Raw genomic sequence first — 22,793 nt, 5'->3', positions numbered from 1 at the left:
ATGCTCTCAAATGAGATACATTATAGTTGGCAAAATATTAGCTAAAATTGTGGTTGTTGTGAGTTTGAAGGGGCAGAGGATTTCTCAGTCCCTAGTAAAGCGCTAAATCCAAAGGTCCCTTTATCTTATACATAAAAACAGAATGAGGTTAAAATGTTGTGTGTGTGTATGTGAGAGGAGACATATGATGTTGAGAAATGATCTTTTTACATGTGAGGGGGTGTAGCTATAACACTATATGTACTTTTGAGGATGGAACCTGAGTGATAGGAGAATGATTAGGAATGTTATCATTTCTGTCCAGAGGGGGACAAGAGAAGGTAATTGCCCCCCTGGAATTTTACATTTTCTATCTAACTATAACCACTCACTTGATTCCAATAAAGCACCAGTTTTTAAATTATGTGCAACTCATGTGTACAACAAACAACTCTCTTCTGCTGCACATATTGCCACTGGTATTAAATTGTTCAGGGAATTTTATTTACCCCCCCCCCCCCAAAAAAAAAAAAGTTTATATATATATATATATATAAAATATAAAAATTGCGAACTCCTATGAATATTTTTATATTTATATGAAGAAGAGACATGTGAGGCAGAGACAGGGTGGTAAGGATTGTTATATGTACATACGAAGAAGAGAATTGTGAGGTTACCTGTATTGTTAATATCTGTAAGAACAATTACATGTAATAAAAGAAACCTTTAAAACTAAAAATCTTATCTGTACATGTGAGTAGGAGGCAGCAATCAATAGAAATCAGTTTTACTTACTACAAAGGTTCATCCCCGTTGGCATTAATGTGTTTAACAAAATGACAGCCTCTTGGCACCCTGTGAAATATGAAGTTTAATAAATACAACAGAGAGGGTTAAAAAAAGTTAATGTGCTGAATATAAGGGAGGAGAAGCATATCCAGTGAGAAAAATAACTTCCTGTCTCTTGTGACAATTCACATTTCACTGAATATGCCACTTAGATTAATGTATGAATTGTACACTTTTTATTGCAGTGGCCTGTGTGTGTTTAGTTAATCAGGGCTGCTTTTTACTTTAGTGTGTGTGGCTCTAAACTTGTGTTTGTAATTGTTCTGTGTTTTTTCGCCTATTTTTCTGTTCCCAGGCTGTCACACCTTTTGTTAAACTGTCACTCTCTTGTGTGTCACTCTATCATTCTCTTCCCTCTCACATTTTCCTATCCCCTTCTTTTCTATTTTTCTGTTTTCCACTGCTCTCCCTCCTCTCTCACTCATGCACTTTGTGCAGAGTTGGGGTCCAAAGTTCAGTAACTTGTGAAGCAGTGAAATAAATATGAACCTTAGAGGATTTACTCTGCTGTAATGTAAACAGAGAGGACAAGGATCCCTTATCTACTATGTCTCAGAGAATCCAGACCGGGGGGTGACCCAGCTTGCAGGTTGTGGTCGCAGAAGGTGTTTTTTTGGGGGGGAGGAGGAGACAACAGGTGGGTAGAGCATGGACTCCCGCCCGCTGATTCCTGTTACAGCTGCAGGATGGTGAAGCCATAGATGATAGCTGTGAGGATGGCGTCCCAGCTCAGTTATTTGCAGCGTGAACTCCTGAAGGCTCTACTTGAGTCTGGGGTCACAAAAGAAACTTTGACAAAGGCATTGACTGATGGAGATGACTACACATACCATAGGGACCCATTGGATAACATGAGTACCTTGGAAGAGGGAGGTCATTGTGTACCATTGCCTAATGGATTAGGGGAGCCCCACATTTCTGGGGATGACAGTTCGGATGATGGAGGGGAATTTACACCTCCTATAATGAAGGAGCTAGAGAGGCTGAGCCCAGAGGAAGCTGCTCACCAGAAAGCTGTGGTAGAGCGTCTGCTGCAGTAAGGCCTACATATTCACTCTATGTGACATATACTACTAACCTCTCTTTAGTACTTTAGTTTTTCTCTATTTTCCCATATCCTGTGTTTTCTCTTCCCTCAGTTTCTACTGTAATCTACTGTTACCATTTTTCACCTTCTCACTAAAAAGGTACAACAGTTATACCTCTGTTTAGTCCAAGGTGCATATGATTGGGTTTGTACATGTCCATTAATGTCTTGTGTAAGTAGAGGGTTTGACATTTATCACCATGAATCCACCACATTTGTAATTAAATACTGATCCAAGCGTACTAATGGTAACTGTTAATACAACTGTGTTAATTCATGTAGCAGAAGTGTGATGTCTACCAGCTTCTTCTCTCACCATTAGTGGATTTCATCCTTCCCCAGATTGTTATAAGACATCAAGTTTCCTTAGGGTGCTATGGGTCCTTTCTCTCTCCATACTATGCTATGGGTTGTCTATTTAGAACGCTTACAGATTTATGTCTCCTCAAAATTCTATGGGTGCTGTGTATTTTCTCTCCCAATCCTGCATTATTTGTTTTCTTCTGCTGTGGTGAGATATTTGTCTCGTTACAAAGCTGTTTTTTTTTCTCTTCTCTTTATATACAGATAGAATATTTATCTTTTATCGCTCTATAGTCTCTTTGTGTCCACTGGGACCTGTTTTTTTCTCTGCATATACAGTGGGTTATTAGTCTGAAGCTTCTCAGGGATCCGAGTGCAGTGGATTATTTCTCTTCTTTTTTGCACTATTTTCTGTTTCAATTAGGTGCTGTTAGTGTTTTCTCTTCTAAATCTTCCCAGTGCAGTGGGCTGTTTGTCTCCTTAGAGTGCTGTAGCTTCTCACTCCCCAGGGTGTAGTGGGTGCTGATAATCAGTATGTTTCAGATGGGAATTTCTGGTTACTAATTATCCAAGTTCTCCATAATTTGTAGATTTATAAACCAAATGACCGCTGCCTGCTTGTGATGATTAACTTCTGATAATTAACCAATACACTGCTGCATCAACATGAAGATATGTAAGATAATGGTGCAACCTATAGCAGAACTATAATTTGCCATCTTTCTAAATAGGTGCATAGCACCCATGTCCATTTAGCTGAACTGAGACATTGTTACTAAGAGGAGAGGTCCCACTACTCATTTAGAATATATTGTCCATTGTAAAAGTCAGCAGTTGCAGAGATTTGGAAGAAAGCAATAGAGACAGGTTGCTGACAAAGCCTTCACAAATTACACCCTGGTGCTGCTCTTACCTGCTCATAGCGAGCTGCATATAGCCAGATTTTAGATTCCGTTCAGATTTGGACCTCTTTGTTCAGTTTATCAGCAAAACTGTGGAGCTTTAGGCCCTATGTTGTCATCAGGACTCAATAAGCACAGAGACTGTGTCTCTCTGAATTGGATCTCCTGGGATAGAAATCACTATGAACTTTTCATTTAAATTGGTCGAGGTGCTATAAATTATCAACCAGCCTCTTGTTTCCTCTGAGTTGATAACTAACTAACTGGGTTACTTATTGTTCACAGAACAAAAGGGAGGTGAATACGCCCTTATAAATGACCTCTGTGGATGGAATAAGGGATTGAGGGGCATCAGCGTAGTATGAATTTATCACCATTTGCGTGGAGCACACAAGTGACACTGCTAGCCAAGGAGACGTATGCATAAAATGGATAGTAGCAAAATATTGGAGAAACTTGGTAGGACCCTAATTATATTCATATACATCTGCCTCCTCAGTTGATTTCTATAATATAATATATATATTGTAACTTGTTTGCATTCACATTGATAAGTGCTGTATTACTTATTTATATTAAGATAAAAATAGTAATAATAATAATGACCCAAAAAAGCCTATATAATTGTTACATTTATCTACCTGCCTAAAATATGAATAAATCCTTAGGACAACCTTAAAGGACATTGTACTGTTTCATTATGGATATGAAAGAGCAGTTTGACATTTTTGTATTTTTCCATAAAAAAAAGGGATAGACTACTTAAAATTGATATTGTTTAAAAAGATAGATAATCCCTTTATTACCCATTCTCCAGTTTTGCATAACCAACACTGTTATATTAATACACTTTTTACCTCTGTGATTACCTTGTATCTAAGCAATTGCAGACTGCCCCCTTATCTCAGTTCTTTTAACAGACATGCATTTTAGCCAATCAGTACTGACTCCACGGGAGTGAGCACAACAGTGTCTAACTGTGAAAAACTGTTAAAATGCACTGATAAGAGGCGGCCTTCAACAGCTTTGAAATCAATTTATGAGTCTACCGAGGTTTAGCATTCAACAAAGAATACCAAGAGAACAAAGCAAATTTTATGTTAAAAGTAAATTGGAAAGGTGTTTAAAACTGCATGCCCTTTCTGAATCATGAAAGTTTAATTTTGACTTGACTGTCCCTTTAAGTAAAAGCCTTTTAAATTACTACTGAAAATTCCAGAAAATGTTAGTGCAAAACTAATACTACTGTATTAGTGTTCACTGGCTTATGCCAACAACAACCAAAAAATCTCTAGGTGTAGAGAGGCACTCCACAAGCCTGAAGGATGGTTTATTCTTCATATGAACATCCATTTTCTAATAAAGATAAAAAGGAAAAAGAAGTGAACTGTAATGCACTGTAAAATGTCCTCTTTTAGATGGAACAGTGACAAAGTTTGAGCACATTGTCTATTAATACATCAGAATGATCCTATCACTTCTGTTATATTACCAAATGTGTTCTCTTCCCTAAACTACGTAATAAATAAATAATTAAGTTATATTGTTTTTTTTAAATCATCTACCTTCATAATCTGCATAATACTGGTCACTCTGTGTGCTCTTCAATAAATTGATTCCTTTCAGTATAGTGAAGGTTTTCTTTCACTGTATGCATATGTTTGTGTGTGTGTGTATAAATATATATATATATATATATATATATATATATATATATATATATATATATATATATATATATATATATATATATATGTTTGTGTGTGTATATGCAGTATCTCACAAAAATGATTAAACCCCCCACATTTTTGTCAATATTTTATTATATCTTTTCATGTGACAACACTGAAGAAATGACACTTTGCTACAATGTAAAATAGTGAGTATACAGCCTGTATAACAGTGTAAATTTGCTGTCCCCTCAAAATAACTCAACACACAGCCATTAATGTCTAAACCGTTGGCAACAAAAGTGAGTACACCTCTAAGTGGAAATGTCCAAATTTGGCCCAAAGTGTCAATATTTTGTATGGCCACCATTATTTTCCAGCATTGCCTTAACCCTCTTGGGCATGGAGTTCACCAGAGCTTCACAGGTTGCCACTGGAGTCCTCTTCCACTCCTCCATGACGACATCACAGAGCTGGTGGATGTTAGAGACCTTGCGCTTCCCTACCTTCCGTTTGAGGATGCCTCACAGATGCTCAATAGGGTTTAGGTCTGGAGACATGCTTGGCCAGTCCATTACCTTTACCCTTAGCTTCTTTAGCAAGGCAGTGGTCGTCTTGGAGGTGTGTTTGGGGTCGTTATCGTGTTGGAATACTGCCCTGCGGGCCAGTCTCCTAAGGGAGGGGATTATGCTCTGCTTCAGTATGTCACAGTACATGTTGGCATTCATGGTTCCCTCAATGAACTGTAGCTCCCCAGTGCCGGCAGCACTCATGCAGGCCCAGACCATGAGACTCCCACCACCATGCTTGACTGTAGGCAAGACACACTTGTCTTTGTACTCCTCACCTGGTTGCCGCCACACACGCTTGACACCATTTGAACCATATAAGTTTATCTTGGTCTCATCGGACCACAGGACATGGTTCCAGTAATCCATGTCCTTAGTCTGTTTGTCTTCAGCAAACTGTTTGCAGACTTTCTTGTGCTTTATCTTTAGAAGAGGCTTCCTTCTGGGACGACAGCCATGCAGACCAATTTGATGCAGTGTGCGGCGTATGATCTGAACACTGACAGGCTGACCCCCCCACCCCTTCAACCTCTGCAGCAATGCTGGCAGCCCTCATACATATATTTCCCAAAGACAACCTCTGGATATGACACTGAGTATGTGCACTCAACTTCTTTGTGGAGTGGAATCTGTCCTGTGAAACCGCTGTATGGTCTTGCCCACCGTGATGCAGCTCAGTTTCAGGGCCATGGCAATCTTCTTATAGCCTAGGTCATCTTTATGTAGAGCAACAATTCTTTTTTTCAGATCCTCAGAGATTTCTTTGACTTGAGGTGCCATGTTGAACTTCCAGTGACCAGTATTAGAGAGTGTGAGAGCGATAACACCAAATTTAACACACCTGCACACAAACGAGTCACATGACACCAGGGAGGGAAAATGGCTAATTGGGCCCAATTTGGACATTTCCACTTAGGGGTGTACTCACTTTTGTTGCAAATGGTTTAGAGATTAATGGCTGTGTGTTGAGTTATTTTGAGGGGACAGCAAATGTACACTGTTATACAGGCTGTACACTCACTACTTAACATTGTAGCAAAGTGTAATTTCTTCAGTGTTGTCACATGAAAAGGTATAATAAAATATTTACAAACATGTGAGGGGTGTACTCAGTTTTGTGAGATACTGTGGCATCTACTTATTAAGCCGTCAACCGCAAATACGCTGGAATTCCACAGCATATTTGTGGCAAGCCTGATTCCCCTTAGTTATCAAACCCTACAGACCGGCAAAAGTAGAATTTTGTGACGTAACATACGATCTGCCGGGCAAAGTCCGACACAGATCGATGCTTACGTCATTACAGATGTTCCGAACAGCCAATAGAATGCAAGCTCAATCCTATTGGCTGATTGGATCAGCCAATAGGATTGAACTTAAATCCTATTGACTTCTTCCGGATTCGTTGAGGACTTCGGCCCGGTTGGGTGAAGACTTCTCCTGGTAAGGTGATCTTCAAGGGGTTAGTGTTAGATTTTTTTAAGGGGTATTGGGTGGGTTTTAGAGTAGGGTTGGTTGTGTGCGTGGTGGGTTTTAATGTTGTTGGGCGGGGTTGTAATTTTTTTTACAGGTAAAAGAGCTGATTACTTTGGGGCAATGACCCCGCAAAAGGCCCTTTTAAGGGCTATTTGTAATTTAGTGTAGGGTAGGGCTTTTTTTTATTTTGGGGGGGCTTTTTTATTTTGTTAGGGGGAATAGATTAGGTGTAATTAGTTTAAAAATCTTGTAATTTGTTTATTATTTTCTGTAATTTAGTGTTTGTTTTTGTTGTACTTTAGATAATTTTATTTAATTGTATTTAATTTAGGGAATTTATTTAATTATAGTGTAGTGTTAGGTGTTATTGTAACTTAGGTAAGGTTTTATTTTACAGGTCAATTTGTATTTATTTTAGCTAGGTAGTTATTGAATAGTTAATAACTATTTAGTAACTATTCTACCTAATTAAAATAAATACAAACTTGACTGTAAAATAAAAATAAACCCTAAGCTAGATACAATGTAACTATTAGTTATATTGTAGCTAGCTTAGGGTTTATTTTATAGGTAAGTATTTAGTTTTAAATAGGAATAATTTAGTTAATGATAGGAATATTTATTTAGATTTATTTAAATTATATTTAAGTTAGGGGGTTTTAGGGTTAGGGTTAGACTTAGGTTTAGGGGTTAATAAATTTAATATAGTGGCGGCGGTGTAGGGGGGGCAGATTAGGGGTTAATAAATATAATGTAGGTAGCGGCGGTGTAGGGGGCAGGAGATTAGGGGTTAATAAGTATAATGTAGGTGGCGGTGGGCTCCGGGAGCGGCGGTTTAGGGGGTTAAACACTTTATTTAGTTGCGGCAGGGTCCGTGAGCGGCGGTTTAGGGGTTAATACATTTATTAGAGTTGCAGTGGGCTCCGGGAGCGGCGGTATAGGGGGTAAACAATATAGTATAGTGTGGGTGTTTAGTGACTGACAGTATACAATAAAGCTGGGAAAAAGCCGAATAGCAGCGAGATCGATGACTGTTAGTTAACAACAGTCCGCTGCTCATTGCCCCTTTTTTGGTAACTTTGGAGAGGTCCGCGGCCGCGATGTTAGGCAATCTTAGGCGAGCGTATTGGTGCCGTTGAATGCAAGTAAGTTGACTGCTTGATAAGTAGATGCCTCTGTGTGTGTGTATATATATATACTGTGTATTTATATATATATATATATATATATATATATATATATATATATATATATGTGTGTGTGTGTGTGGTTTGGAACCATAGCTTCCATAACTGTATCCAATATTATAGGTCTGATTAGTGACCCATAAAATGGCATTAGTGTGTGTTTAGTGCTAAGAGCTATTTCTTAAAACCAAAAAACATATTGGCTTTTTGTGTTGCTTTGTTTAAATGTTAGCAAAATAGCAGTTTATTTCTCCAACATAGGTGTGTCCGGTCCACGGCGTCATCCTTACTTGTGGGATATTCTCTTCCCCAACAGGAAATGGCAAAGAGCCCAGCAAAGCTGGTCACATGATCCCTCCTAGGCTCCGCCTACCCCAGTCATTCTCTTTGCCGTTGTACAGGCAACATCTCCACGGAGATGGCTTAGAGTTTTTTAGTGTTTAACTGTAGTTTTTATTATTCAATCAAGAGTTTGTTATTTTAAAATAGTGCTGGTATGTACTATTTACTCAGAAACAGAAAAGAGATGAAGATTTCTGTTTGTATGAGGAAAATGATTTTAGCACCGTAACTAAAATCCATGGCTGTTCCACACAGGACTGTTGAGAGCAATTAACTTCAGTTGGGGGAACAGGGTGCAGTCTCTTACTGCTTGAGGTATGACACATTCTAACAAGACGATGTAATGCTGGAAGCTGTCATTTTCCCTATGGGATCCGGTAAGCCATGTTTATTAAGATAGTAAATAAGGGCTTCACAAGGGCTTATTAAGACTGTAGACTTTTTCTGGGCTAAATCGATTCATTATTAACACATATTTAGCCTTGAGGAATCATTTAATCTGGGTATTTTGATAAGATTATATCGGCAGGCACTGTTTTAGACACCTTATTCTTTAGGGACTTTCCCTAATCATTGTCAGAGCCTCATTTTCGCGCCGGTATGGCGCACTTGTTTTTGAGAACAATGGCATGCAGCTGCATGTGTGTGGAGCTCTGATACATAGAAAAGTCTTTCTGAAGGCATCATTTGGTATCGTATTCCCCTTTGGGCTTGGTTGGGTCTCAGCAAAGCAGATTCCAGGGACTGTAAAGGGGTTAAATATAAAAACGGCTCCGGTTCCGTTATTTTAAGGGTTAAAGCTTCCAAATTTGGTGTGCAATACTTTTAAGGCTTTAAGACACTGTGGTGAAATTTTGGTGAATTTTGAACAATTCCTTCATACTTTTTCGCAATTGCAGTAATAAAGTGTGTTTAGTTTAAAATTTAAAGTGACAGTAACGGTTTTATTTTAAAACGTTTTTTGTGCTTTGTTATCAAGTTTATGCCTGTTTAACATGTCTGAACTACCAGATAGATTGTGTTCTGACTGTGGGGAAACCAAGGTTCCTTCTCATTTAACTATATGTATTTTATGTCATAAAAAAATTTAGTAAAAATGATGCCCAAGATGATTCCTCAAGTGAGGGGAGTAAGCATGGTACTGCATCATCCCCTCCTTCGTCTACACCAGTCTTGCCCATACAGGAGGCCCCTAGTACATCTAGTGCGCCAATACTCCTTACTATGCAACATTTAACGGCTGTAATGGATAATTCTATCAAAAACATTTTAGCCAATATGCCCACTTATCAGCGAAAGCGCGACTGCTCTGTTTTAGAAAATTCTGTAGAGCATGAGAACGCTGATGATATGGTTTCTGAAGGGCCCCTACACCAGTCTGAGGGGGCCAGGGAGGTTTTGTCTGAGGGAGAAATTTCAGATTCAGGAAACATTTCTCAACAAGCTGAACCTGATGTGATTACTTTTAAATTTAAGTTGGAACATCTCCGCGCTCTGCTTAAGGAGGTGTTATCCAATTTGGATGATTGTGATTATCTGGTCATTCCAGAACCACTATGTAAAATGGAAAAGTTCTTAGAGGCCCCGGGGCCCCCCGAAGCTTTTCCTATATCCAAGCGGGTGGCGTACATTGTTAGTAAAGAATGGGACAGGCCCGGTATACCTTTAGTACCTCCCCCCATATTTATAAAATTGTTTTCCTATAGTCGACCCCAGAAAGGACTGATGGCAGACAGTCCCCAAGGTCGAGGGGGCGGTTTCTACTCTACACAAGCGCGCCACTATACCCATAGAAGATAGTTGTGCTTTCCAAGATCCTATGGATAAAAAATTAGAAGGTCTGCTAAAGATGTTTGTTCAGCAAGGTTCCCTTCTACAACCAATTGCATGCATTGTCCCTGTCACTGCAGCCGCGTGTTTCTAGTTTGATGAGCTAGGAAAGGCGATTATTAGTAATTCTTCTTCTTATGAGGAGATTATGGACAGAATTCGTGCTCTTAAATTGGCTAATTCTTTCACCCTAGACGCCACCTTGCAATTGGCTAGGTTAGCGGCGAAAAAATTCTGGGTTTGCTATTGTGGCGCAGAGCGCTTTGGTTAAAATCTTGGGCAGCGGATGCGTCTTCCAAGAACAAATTGCTTGACATTCCTTTCAAGGGGAAAACACTCTTTGGCCCTGACTTGAAAGAGATTATCTCTGATATCACTGGGGGCAAGGGCCACGCCCTTCCTCAGGATAGGTCTTTTCAAGACCAAAAATAAACCTAAGTTTCGTCCCTTTCGCAGAAACGGATCAGCCCCAAGGGCTACGTCCTCTAAGCAGGAAGGTAATACTTCTCAAGCCAATCCAGCCTGGAGACCTATGCAAGGCTGGAACAAAGGAAAGCAGGCCAGGAAACCTGCCACTGCTACCAAGACAGCATGAAATGCGGGCCCCCGATCCGGGACCGGATCTGGTGGGGGGCAGACTCTCTCTCTTCGCTCAGGCTGGGGCAAGAGATGTTCTGGATCCTTGGGCGCTAGAAATAGTCTCCCAAGGTTATTCTCTGGAGTTCAAGGGGCTTCCTCCAAGGGGGAGGTTCCACAGGTCTCAGTTGTCTTCAGACCACATAAGAAGACAAGCATTCTTACATTGGGTAGAAGACCTGCTAAAAATGGGAGTGATTCATCCTGTTCCATTAGGAGAACAAGGGATGGGGTTCTACTCCAATCTGTTCATAGTTCCCAAAAAAGAGGGAACGTTCAGACCAATCTTAGATCTCAAGATCTTGAACAAGTTTCTCAAGGTTCCATCGTTCAAGATGGAAACCATTCGAACACTTCTTCCTTCCATCCAGGAAGGTCAATTCATGACCAAGGTGGATTTCAAGGATGCGTATCTACATATTCCTATCCACAAGGAACATCATCGGTTCCTAAGGTTTGCATTCCTGGACAAGCATTTCCAGTTCGTGGCGTTTTCTTTCGGATTAGCCACTGCTCCTAGGATTTTCTCATAGGTACTAGGGTCCCTTCTGGCGGTGCTAAGACCAAGGGGCATTGCTGTAGTACCTTACTTGGACGACATTCTGATTCGAGCGTCGTCCCTTCCTCAAGTAAAGGCTCACACGGACATTGTCCTGGCCTTTCTCAGATCTCACGGATGGAAAGTGAACGTGGAAAAGAGTTCTCTATCTCCGTCAACGAGGGTTCCCTTCTTGGGAACTATAATAGACTCCTTAGAAATGAGGATTTTTCTGACAGAAGCCAGAAAAACAAAACTTCTAGACTCTTGTCGGATACTTCATTCCGTTCCTCTTCCTTCCATAGCGCAGTGCATGGAAGTGATAGGTTTGATGGTAGCGGCAATGGACATAGTTCCTTTTGTGCGCATTCATCTAAGACCATTACAACTGTTCATGCTCAGTCAGTGGAATGGGGACTATTCAGACTTGTCTCCGAAGATACAAGTAAATCAGAGGACCAGAGACTCATTCCGTTGGTGGCTGTCCCTGGACAACCTGTCACAAGGGATGACCTTCCGCAGACCAGAGTGGGTCATTGTCACGACCGACGCCAGTCTGATGGGCTGGGGCGCGGTCTGGGGATCCCTGAAAGCTCAGGGTCTTTGGTCTCGGGTAGAATCTCTTCTACCGATAAATATTCTGGAACTGAGAGCGATATTCAATGCTCTCAAAGCTTGGCCTCAGCTAGCGAGGGCCAAGTTCATACATCAACCATCAGGGGGGAACAAGGAGTTCCCTAGCGATGGAAGAAGTGACCAAAATCATTCTATGGGCGGAGTCTCACTCCTGCCACCTGTCTGCTATCCACATCCCAGGAGTGGAAAATTGGGAAGCGGATTTTCTGAGTCGTCAGACATTGCATCCGGGGGAGTGGGAACTCCATCCGGAAATCTTTGCCCAAGTCACTCAACCGTGGGGCATTCCAGACATGGATCTGATGGCCTCTCGTCAGAACTTCAGAGTTCCTTACTACGGGTACAGATCCAGGGATCCCAAGGCGGCTCTAGTGGATGCACTAGTAGCACCTTGGACCTTCAAACTAGCTTATGTGTTCCCGCCGTTTCCTCTCATCCCCAGGCTGGTAGCCAGGATCAATCAGGAGAGGGCGTCGGTGATTTTGATAGCTCCTGCGTGGCCACGCAGGACTTGGTATGCAGATCTGGTGAATATGTCATCGGCTCCACCATGGAAGCTACCTTTGAGACGAGACCTTCTTGTTCTAGGTCCGTTCGACCCACTCCAGCTGACTGCTTGGAGATTGAACGCTTGATCTTATCAAAGCGAGGGTTCTCAGATTCTGTTATTAATACTCTTGTTCAGGCCTGAAAGCCTGTAACCAGAAAAATTACCACATAATTTGGTATATCTGTTGGTGTGAATCTGCAGGATTCCCTTGGGACAAGGTTAAGATTCCTAAGAGTCTATCCTTCCTTCGAGAAGGATTGGAAAAAGGATTATCTGCAAGTTCCTTGATGGGACAGATTTCTGCCTTGTCTGTGTTACTTCACAAAAAGCTGGCAGCTGTGCCAGATGTTCTAGCCTTTGTTCAGGCTCTGGTTAGAATCAAGCCTGTTTACAAAATTTTGACTCCTCCTTGGAGTCTCAACCTAGTTCTTTCAGTTCTTCAGGGGGTTCCGTTTGAACCCTTACATTCCGTTGATATTAAGTTATTATCTTGGAAAGTTTTGTTTTTGGTTGCAATTTCTTCTGCTAGAAGAGTTTCAGAATTATCTGCTCTGCAGTGTTCTTCTCCTTATCTGGTGTTCCATGCAGATAAGGTGGTTTTGCGTACTAAACCTGGTTTTCTTCCAAAAGTTGTTTCTAACAAAAACATTAACCAGGAGATAGTTGTGCCTTCTTTGTGTCCTAATCCAGTTTCAAAGAAGGAACGTTTGTTGCACAACTTGGATGTAGTTCGTGCTCTCAAATTTTACTTAGCAGCTACTAAGGATTTCAGACAAACTTTGTCTTTGTTTGTTGTTTATTCTGGTAAACGGAGAGGTCAAAAAGCAACTTCTACCTCTCTCTCCTTCTGGATTAAAAGCATTATCCGATTGGCTTATGAGACTGCCGGACGGCAGCCTCCTGAAAGAATCACAGCTCACTCCACTAGGGCTGTGGCTTCCACATGGGCCTTCAAGAACGAGGCTTCTGTTGATCAGATATGTAAGGCAGCGACTTGGTCTTCACTGCACACTTTTTCTAAATTTTACAAATTTGATACTTTTGCTTCTTCTGAGGCTATTTTTGGGAGAAAGGTTTTGCAAGCCGTGGTGCCTTCCATTTAGGTGACCTGATTTGCTCCCTCCCTTCATCCGTGTCCTAAAGCTTTGGTATTGGTTCCCACAAGTAAGGATGACGCCGTGGACCGGACACACCTATGTTGGAGAAAACAGAATTTATGTTTACCTGATAAATTACTTTCTCCAACGGTGTGTCCGGTCCACGGCCCGCCCTGGTTTTTTTAATCAGGTCTGATAATTTATTTTCTTTAACTACAGTCACCACGGTAACATATGGTTTCTCCTATGCAAATATTCCTCCTTAACGTCGGTCGAATGACTGGGGTAGGCGGAGCCTAGGAGGGATCATGTGACCAGCTTTGCTGGGCTCTTTGCCATTTCCTGTTGGGGAAGAGAATATCCCACAAGTAAGGATGACGCCGTGGACCGGACACACCGTTGGAGAAAGTAATTTATCAGGTAAACATAAATTCTGTTTTCTAACCTTCTTAAGCACATCTGAAAAAAATGCTATTCTTGTTGTTGAGATAGTTATTATCATTATTATTATTATTATTAACACCAACAACAATTTTGCTATCGGCACCAGAGAGATCATCAGTTATTGCTCTTCCATTTAATTATGTTGAGAAAATAATTTATTTTACAAATGTCCGATTATAAAAAGGTGTGAATTCTGAATGCTTTAGTGCTGTTCATTGCTGACTGTCAAAATAGCCTTAACTCATTAAGGACCAAGGCCATTTTTCAATTTCTTTCCCTTAAAGGGACAGTCTACACCAGAATTTTTTATTGTTTTAAAAGATAGATAATACCTTTATTACCCATTTCCCAGTTTTGCATAACCAACACAGTTATAATAATATACTTTTAACCTCTGTGATTATCTTGTATCTAAACACGTGTTTTATGCCCAGCAGTGAAGGGGTTAATTAGGGAGCATGTAGGGAGCTTGTAGAGTTAATTTTAGCTTAAGTGTAGTGTAGTAGACAACCAAAAGTATTGATCTAGGCCCATTTTGCTATATTTAATGCCACCATTTCACCGCCAAATGCGATCAAATTTAAAAAAAAACAATTTTTTTCGCAATTTTAGGTTTCTCACTGAAATGATTTACAAACAGCTTGTGCAATTATGGCACAAATGGTTGTAAATGCTTCTCTGGGATCCCCTTTGTTCAGAAATAGCAGACATATATGGCTTTGGAGTTGCTTTCTGGTAATTAGAAGGCCGCTAAATGCTGCTGCGCATCACACGTGTATTATGGTGAAGGGGTTAATTAGGTAGTTTGTAGGGAGCTTGCAGGGTTAATTTTACCTTTAGTGTAGAGATCAGCCTCCCACCTGACACATCAGACCCCCTGATCCCTCCCAAACAGCTCCCTTCCCTCCCCCACCCCACAATTGTCCCCGCCATCTTAAAGGGCCATTATACACTCATTTTTTTCTTTTGTATGTTTTGTAGATGATCTATTTATAAAGCCCATAAAGTTTTTTTTTTTTTTTTAAAGTATAATTTTGCTTATTTTTAAAGAACATTGCTCTGATTTTTAGACTCCTAACCAAGCCCCAAAGTTTTATTTGAATACCGCCAGCTACCTTCTCCAGCTTGCTTCTGTTTGTGTAAAGGGTCTTTTCATATGCAAAAGAAGGGGGAGGGGGGAGTGTCTTATTTCCCACTTGCAGTGGGCTTTCCAACTGCCTTTTCAACAGAGCTAAACTTAAAGCTTCTAAGTAAGTTTTTAAACAGTTTTATACTGGATTTTTATATCAGTATCTGTGCATCTTATGCTTTATAGTAGTGTCTATTACATGCAGTTATATGAAAATGAGTGTATACTGTCCCTTTAAGTACTGGCAGAAAGTCTGCCAGTACTAAAATAAAAGGTTTTTTAATTATTTTTTTTTAGCATATTTACATATGCTGTGGTGTAGCATCCCCCCTTAGCCCCCAACCTCCCTGATCCCCCCCAAAACAGCTCTCTAACCCTCCCCATCTGCCTTATTGGGGGCCATCTTGGGTACTGCTGTCTGCCAGTACCCAGTTTGCAAAAAAAGTTTTTTTTGTTTTTTTTTATTTTTACTGTAGTGTAGCTTCCCCCCACACACACACAGACCAACCCCCACCACCTGCCTGATCTTTTTTTTTTTTTTTTTTACTTGTTTATACTTTTTTTTTAAATTTGTATTCCAACTTTTTGTGTACTGTAGCGGTTCCCACCCGCTCCCTCCCGTGCACGCGCGTGCGTCCGTGCGCCGCCCTGGACATCCCCGCCCACGATCCCGCCCCCCTCCACATCACCGATCATCATCGATGGCCGCCACCCGCCTCCCACACAGGCTCCCACCCACCAACGATACCTGCCATCGATGTCCGGTTTAGAGAGGGCCACAGAGTGGCTCTTTCTGCATCGGATGGCCAAGGGGTGTTATTGCAGGATGCCTCAATATCGAGGCATCACTGTAATAACCGGAAAGCGGCTGGAAGCGAGCAGGATCGCTTCCAGCCGCTTTAAACCCCTAATGTCGTACAGGGTACGTCGCTGGTCTTTTGAGACCAGGTTGTATGCGACGTACCCTGTACGGCATGCGTCGTTAAGGGGTTAAAGGGATATGAAGCCCAAACATTTTCTTTTGTGATTCAGACAGAGCAGACAATTAAAAAAAATCCACATTACTTCTATTATCAAATGTGCTTTGTTCTCATGATATTCTGCATTGAAGAGATACCTAGGTAGGCATCTGTAGCACTACATGGCAGGGAACAGTTCTGCCATCTAGTGCTCTTCAAAATGGATAACATTCTGCTGCCATATAGTGCTCCAGACATGTGCACACTCCTGAGCTTTTTTTCAACAAAAGAATCCAGGTTAAAGGGACATGAAACCCAAAAATCTTCTTTCATGATTCAGACAGAAAATACAATTTTAAACAACTTTCTAATTTACTTCTATTATCTAATCTGTTTCATTCTCTTGGTATCATTTGTTGAAGGAGCGGCAATGCACTACTAGTTTCTAATTGAACACATGGGTGAGCCAATCACATTCAATATACGTATATATGCAGCCACCAATCAACAGCTAGAACCTAGGTTCTCTGCTGCTCATGAACTTGCCTAGATAAACCTTTCAGCAAATGATAACAAGAGAAGAAAGCAAATTAAATAATAGAAGTAAATTGGAAAGTTGTTTTCTCTATCTGAATCATGAAAGAACATTTTTGGGTTTCATGTCCCTTTAAATGAAGAAAATCTCATAATTAGAAAGTTGTTTAAAATTGTATGCTCTATCTCAGGGTTCTTCAAACTTTTTTTCCCCAAGACCCAGTGCTATGATACCACATACCTTTGCGACCCTATTTTATACTTGGTCTGAAGATTTATTAATTAATTAGTAATATACAACAGTACCACACAGACACAAGGACACACACACACTCATACAACACACACACACACACACACACACACTCTCATACAACACACACACACTCATACAACACACACATACATTCTCATACAACACACACACATACACCACACACACACACACTCATACAGCACACACACACTCATACAACACACACACACACTCTCATACAACACACACACACACTCTCATACAACCCACACACACACACTCATACAACACACACATACATTCTCATACAACACACACACACACACCACACACACACACACTCATACAGCACACACACACTCATACAACACACACACTCTCATACAACCCACACACACACACTCATACAACACACACACACACCACACACACACACTCTCATACAACACACACTCATACAACACACACACACACTCATACAACAACACACAAACTCATACAACACACACACTTTCATACAACACACACACACTTTCAAACAACACACACACATACTCATACAACACACACATTCATACAACACACACACCACAAACTCATATAAAACACACGCGCACACACCACACAAGCTCATATAAAACACACACAGCACACTCTCTCCTAGAATACACACACACCACACACACACACACACTCTCATACAACACACACACCACACACACTCATACAACACACACACACACTCTCATACACCACACACACACACTCTCATACAACACACACACACACACACTCTCATACACCACACACACACACACTCTCATACAACACACACACCACACAAACTCATATAAAACACACGCACACACACCAAGCAAACTCATATAAAACACACGCACAAACACCACACAAACTCATATAAAACACACGCACACACACCACGCAAACTTATATAAAACACACGCACACACACCACGCAAACTCATATAAAACACACGCACACACACCACACAAACTCATATAAAACACACGCACACACACCACACAAACTTATATAAAATACACGCACACACACCACACAGACTCATATAAAACACACGCACACACACCACACAAACTCATATAAAACACACGCACACACACCACACAGACTCATATAAAACACACGCACACACACCACACAGACTCACATAAAACACACGCACACACACCACACAGACTCATATAAAATACACGCACACACACCACACAAACTCATATAAAACACACGCACACACACCACACAGACTCACATAAAACACACGCACACACACCACACAGACTCATATAAAATACACGCACACACACCACACAAACTCATATAAAACACACGCACACACACCACACAAACTCATATAAAACACACGCACACACACCACACAGACTCACATAAAACACACGCACACACACCACACAGACTCATATAAAATACACGCACACACACCACACAAACTCATATAAAACACACGCACACACACCACACAAACTCATATAAAACACACGCACACACACCAAGCAAACTCATAAAAAACACACGCACACACACCACACTCGCTCCTACAATACACACACAGCACACTCTTTCCTACAATACACACACAGCACACACACCACACTCGCTCCTACAATACACACACAGCACACTCTTTCCTACAATACACACACAGCACACTCTCTCCTACAATACACACACACACAACACTCTTTCCTACAATACACACAGCACACTCTTTCCTACAATACACACACAGCACAATCTCTCCTACAATACACACACACAACACTCTTTCCTACAATACACACAGCACACTCTTTCCTACAATACACACACAGCACAATCTCTCCTACAATACACACACAGCACACTCTTTCCTACAATACACACACAGCACACTCTTTCCTACAATACACACACAGCACACTCTTTCCTACAATACACACACAGCACACACACCACACTCGCTCCTACAATACACACACAGCACACACACCACACTCGCTCCTACAATACACACACAGCACACTCTTTCCTACAATACACACACACACAACACTCTTTCCTACAATACACACAGCACACTCTTTCCTACAATACACACACAGCACAATCTCTCCTACAATACACACACAGCACACTCTTTCCTACAATACACACACCACACTCGCTCCTACAATACACACACAGCACACTCTCTCCTACAATACACACACAGCACAATCTCTCCTACAATACACACACAGCACACTCTTTCCTACAATACACACACAGCACACTCTCTCCTACAATACACACACAGCACAATCTCTCCTACAATACACACACAGCACACTCTTTCCTACAATACACACACACCACACTCGCTCCTACAATACACACACAGCACACTCTCTCCTACAATACACACACAGCACACTCTCTCCTAAAATACACACACAGCACACTCTCTCCTACAATACACACACAGCACAATCTCTCCTACAATACACACACAGCACACTCTTTCCTAAAATACACACACACCACACTCGCTCCTACAATACACACACAGCACACTCTCTCCTACAATACACACACAGCACACTCTCTCCTACAATACACACACAGCACACTCTTTCCTACAATACACACAGCACACTCTTTCCTACAATACACACACAGCACACTCTTTCCTACAATACACACACACACAACACTCTTTCCTACAATACACACACAGCACAATCTCTCCTACAATACACACACAGCACAATCTCTCCTACAATACACACACAGCACACTCTTTCCTACAATACACACACAGCACACTCTTTCCTACAATACACACACAGCACACTCTCTCCTACAATACAAACACAGCACACTCTTTCCTACAATACACACACAGCACACACACCACACTCGCTCCTACAATACACACACAGCACACACACCACACTCGCTCCTACAATACACACACAGCACACTCTCTCCTACAATACACACACAGCACACTCTCTCCTACAATACACACACAGCACACTCTTTCCTACAATACACACACAGCACACTCTTTCCTACAATACACACAGCACACTCTTTCCTACAATACACACACAGCACACTCTTTCCTACAATACACACACACACAACACTCTTTCCTACAATACACACACAGCACAATCTCTCCTACAATACACACACAGCACAATCTCTCCTACAATACACACACAGCACACTCTTTCCTACAATACACACACAGCACACTCTTTCCTACAATACACACACAGCACACTCTTTCCTACAATACACACACAGCACAATCTCTCCTACAATACACACACAGCACACTCTCTCCTACAATACACACACAGCACAATCTCTCCTACAATACACACACAGCACACTCTTTCCTACAATACACACACAGCACATTCTTTCCTACAATACACACACAGCACACTCTTTCCTACAATACACACACAGCACAATCTCTCCTACAATACACACACAGCACAATCTCTCCTACAATACACACACAGCACAATCTCTCCTACAATACACACACAGCACACTCTCTCCTACAATACACACACAGCACAATCTCTCCTACAATACACACACAGCACACTCTTTCCTACAATACACACACAGCACAATCTCTCCTACAATACACACACAGCACAATCTCTCCTACAATACACACACAGCACACTCTCTCCTACAATACACACACAGCACAATCTCTCCTACAATACACACACAGCACACTCTCTCCTACAATACACACACAGCACACTCGCTCCTACAATACACACACAGCACACTCTTTCCTACAATACACACACAGCACACTCTTTCCTACAATACACACACAGCACACTCTTTCCTACAATACACACACAGCACACTCTTTCCTACAATACACACACAGCACACTCGCTCCTACAATACACACACAGCACACTCTCTCCTACAATACACACACAGCACAATCTCTCCTACAATACACACACAGCACAATCTCTCCTACAATACACACACAGCACAATCTCTCCTACAATACACACACAGCACACTCTCTCCTACAATACACACACAGCACACTCTCTCCTACAATACACACACAGCACAATCTCTCCTACAATACACACACAGCACAATCTCTCCTACAATACACACACAGCACACTCTCTCCTACAATACACACACAAGACGCGACCCAGTAAACATGGTGCTGCGACCCAGTAATGGGTCCCCACCCATGGTTTGAAGAACCCTGCTCTATCTGACCACCCCACCACCCCAAAAAAATAAAAAAATAGATACATTTCATGCCCCTTTATTTTATTTCAAAACAGTTTATTTTTCCCAAGACCCCAGCTGTCCCTATAGGCTTACATTTGCTTCCCCTCCTCCAAGGACTGTGTGTACATGATTGTTTGCCAGCTACCTGGACTTTGTGCTTAGATAAGCTGCTATCTGAAGCTGACTGAATCAGCTATTGGCAGGAGGGGGGGGGTTGGGCTCCTGGTGCGTCTACAGGTGTGTAAGGTGAAGTACATAACAGCTTTAGGACCACTGTCACCTTCTCCTGTACAGATGGCAGTAATTGTCCCATATGGCATCATTTAGCATATGTCTATATTTCACTGTACCATATCATTTTCCTCTGCATATCCTGTTTCATGTATATAAATATATTAGCCTGAATAAAATCAGAGAACTTCTATTTACCTATCAGACACAATATAGTGCCAAAAGCCATAAACCAAGGTGCTTAGAAATGTGCCATATAATAGCAAAGTGCAGCATTTCACTCAGCAACACTAAGGGGCCGAATTATCAAGCTCCGAATGGAGCTTCCGGAAACAGAAATTGACATCAATCCGCCCTGTCCTATACGATCAGGCTAATTGACACCCCCTGCTAGCGGACAATTGACGGCAAATCTGCAGGGGGCAGTATTGCACAAGCAGTTTACAAGAACTGCTTGCTGTCGGCATTTATCGATGTGCGGCGGACATGACACGCTACATCGTATCATGTCCGCTCGCACATTAATAAATTGGCCCCTAAGAGTGAGAGTCTACCTTTGTATTAGTCCAAGATAAGTACACTCTCACCAATTGTATATCATCTGCCAGGGTGCCAACAGGTTAAAGTGACGTTCCAGCCTACATTGGAATCAGCATAAATGCATTTCAGTTTTGAAGAGAAGTATTTTTGTAATATACATGTATTAGCAAAAAATGCTTCTAATAAAAGCTATAGCTGTTTCAAATGTGTATTTAAGTATGCACCGTGCACCAGCATTATAAACACAGCACTTGCTTGGAGAGCTTAAAGTGTTTGTACTATCTGGTAATGACTCAATTTGTTCATTTCTGACATGATATAAGCCCCACTGGCGCTATGAGCAGCTGCAGAATATAAAATGCTGGTAGACTGAGAATATCTAGCTATGCTTCACATGCACGTGCAGAGACAAATCTTTACACTAAAATAATTATAAGTTTTACTAGAAGCATTATTTGCCAATACATGTATATTGCAAATGTTTTTCTAGTCAAAGATGTCATTAATCTATGTGCATTTAAATTTTGACCAAAATGTCCCTTTAATATAGAAAGCACAAAAGGAAGCACTCTGGTTCTTTTCAGTGGTAATGTAATGTGACGTTTTGGGGATACTCTCTGTCTGAGGAAGGGGAGAGTATCCCTGAAATGTCACATGTATTAAATTAAAAGGATATGAAACCCCTTTTTTTATTTCATGATTCAGATAGATCATGCAATTTT

At 41.2% G+C, this 22,793-nt stretch overlaps 1 protein-coding gene across 3 annotated transcripts in view; it reads left to right on the top strand.

The window, feature by feature from the left end:
- Nucleotides 1–570: 570 nt before the first annotated feature.
- The window catches only part of HNF1A (HNF1 homeobox A), a 177,994-nt gene continuing 155,771 nt past the window's right edge, over nt 571–22,793 (top strand). For all 3 annotated transcript variants that reach the window (XM_053702034.1, XM_053702033.1, XM_053702035.1), the window contains exon 1: nt 571–1,867. In XM_053702034.1, the coding sequence (XP_053558009.1) occupies nt 1,533–1,867 (335 nt within the window). In that variant the 5' untranslated portion in view covers nt 571–1,532. The remainder of the gene's footprint in view (nt 1,868–22,793) is intronic.

The sequence above is a fragment of the Bombina bombina genome, chromosome 2 (genome assembly GCF_027579735.1).
Source record: "Bombina bombina isolate aBomBom1 chromosome 2, aBomBom1.pri, whole genome shotgun sequence".
Taxonomy (NCBI): Eukaryota; Metazoa; Chordata; class Amphibia; order Anura; family Bombinatoridae; genus Bombina; species Bombina bombina.
Note: the sequence above shows the minus strand (reverse complement) of the source record. Positions and strands in the feature narration are given on the sequence as shown.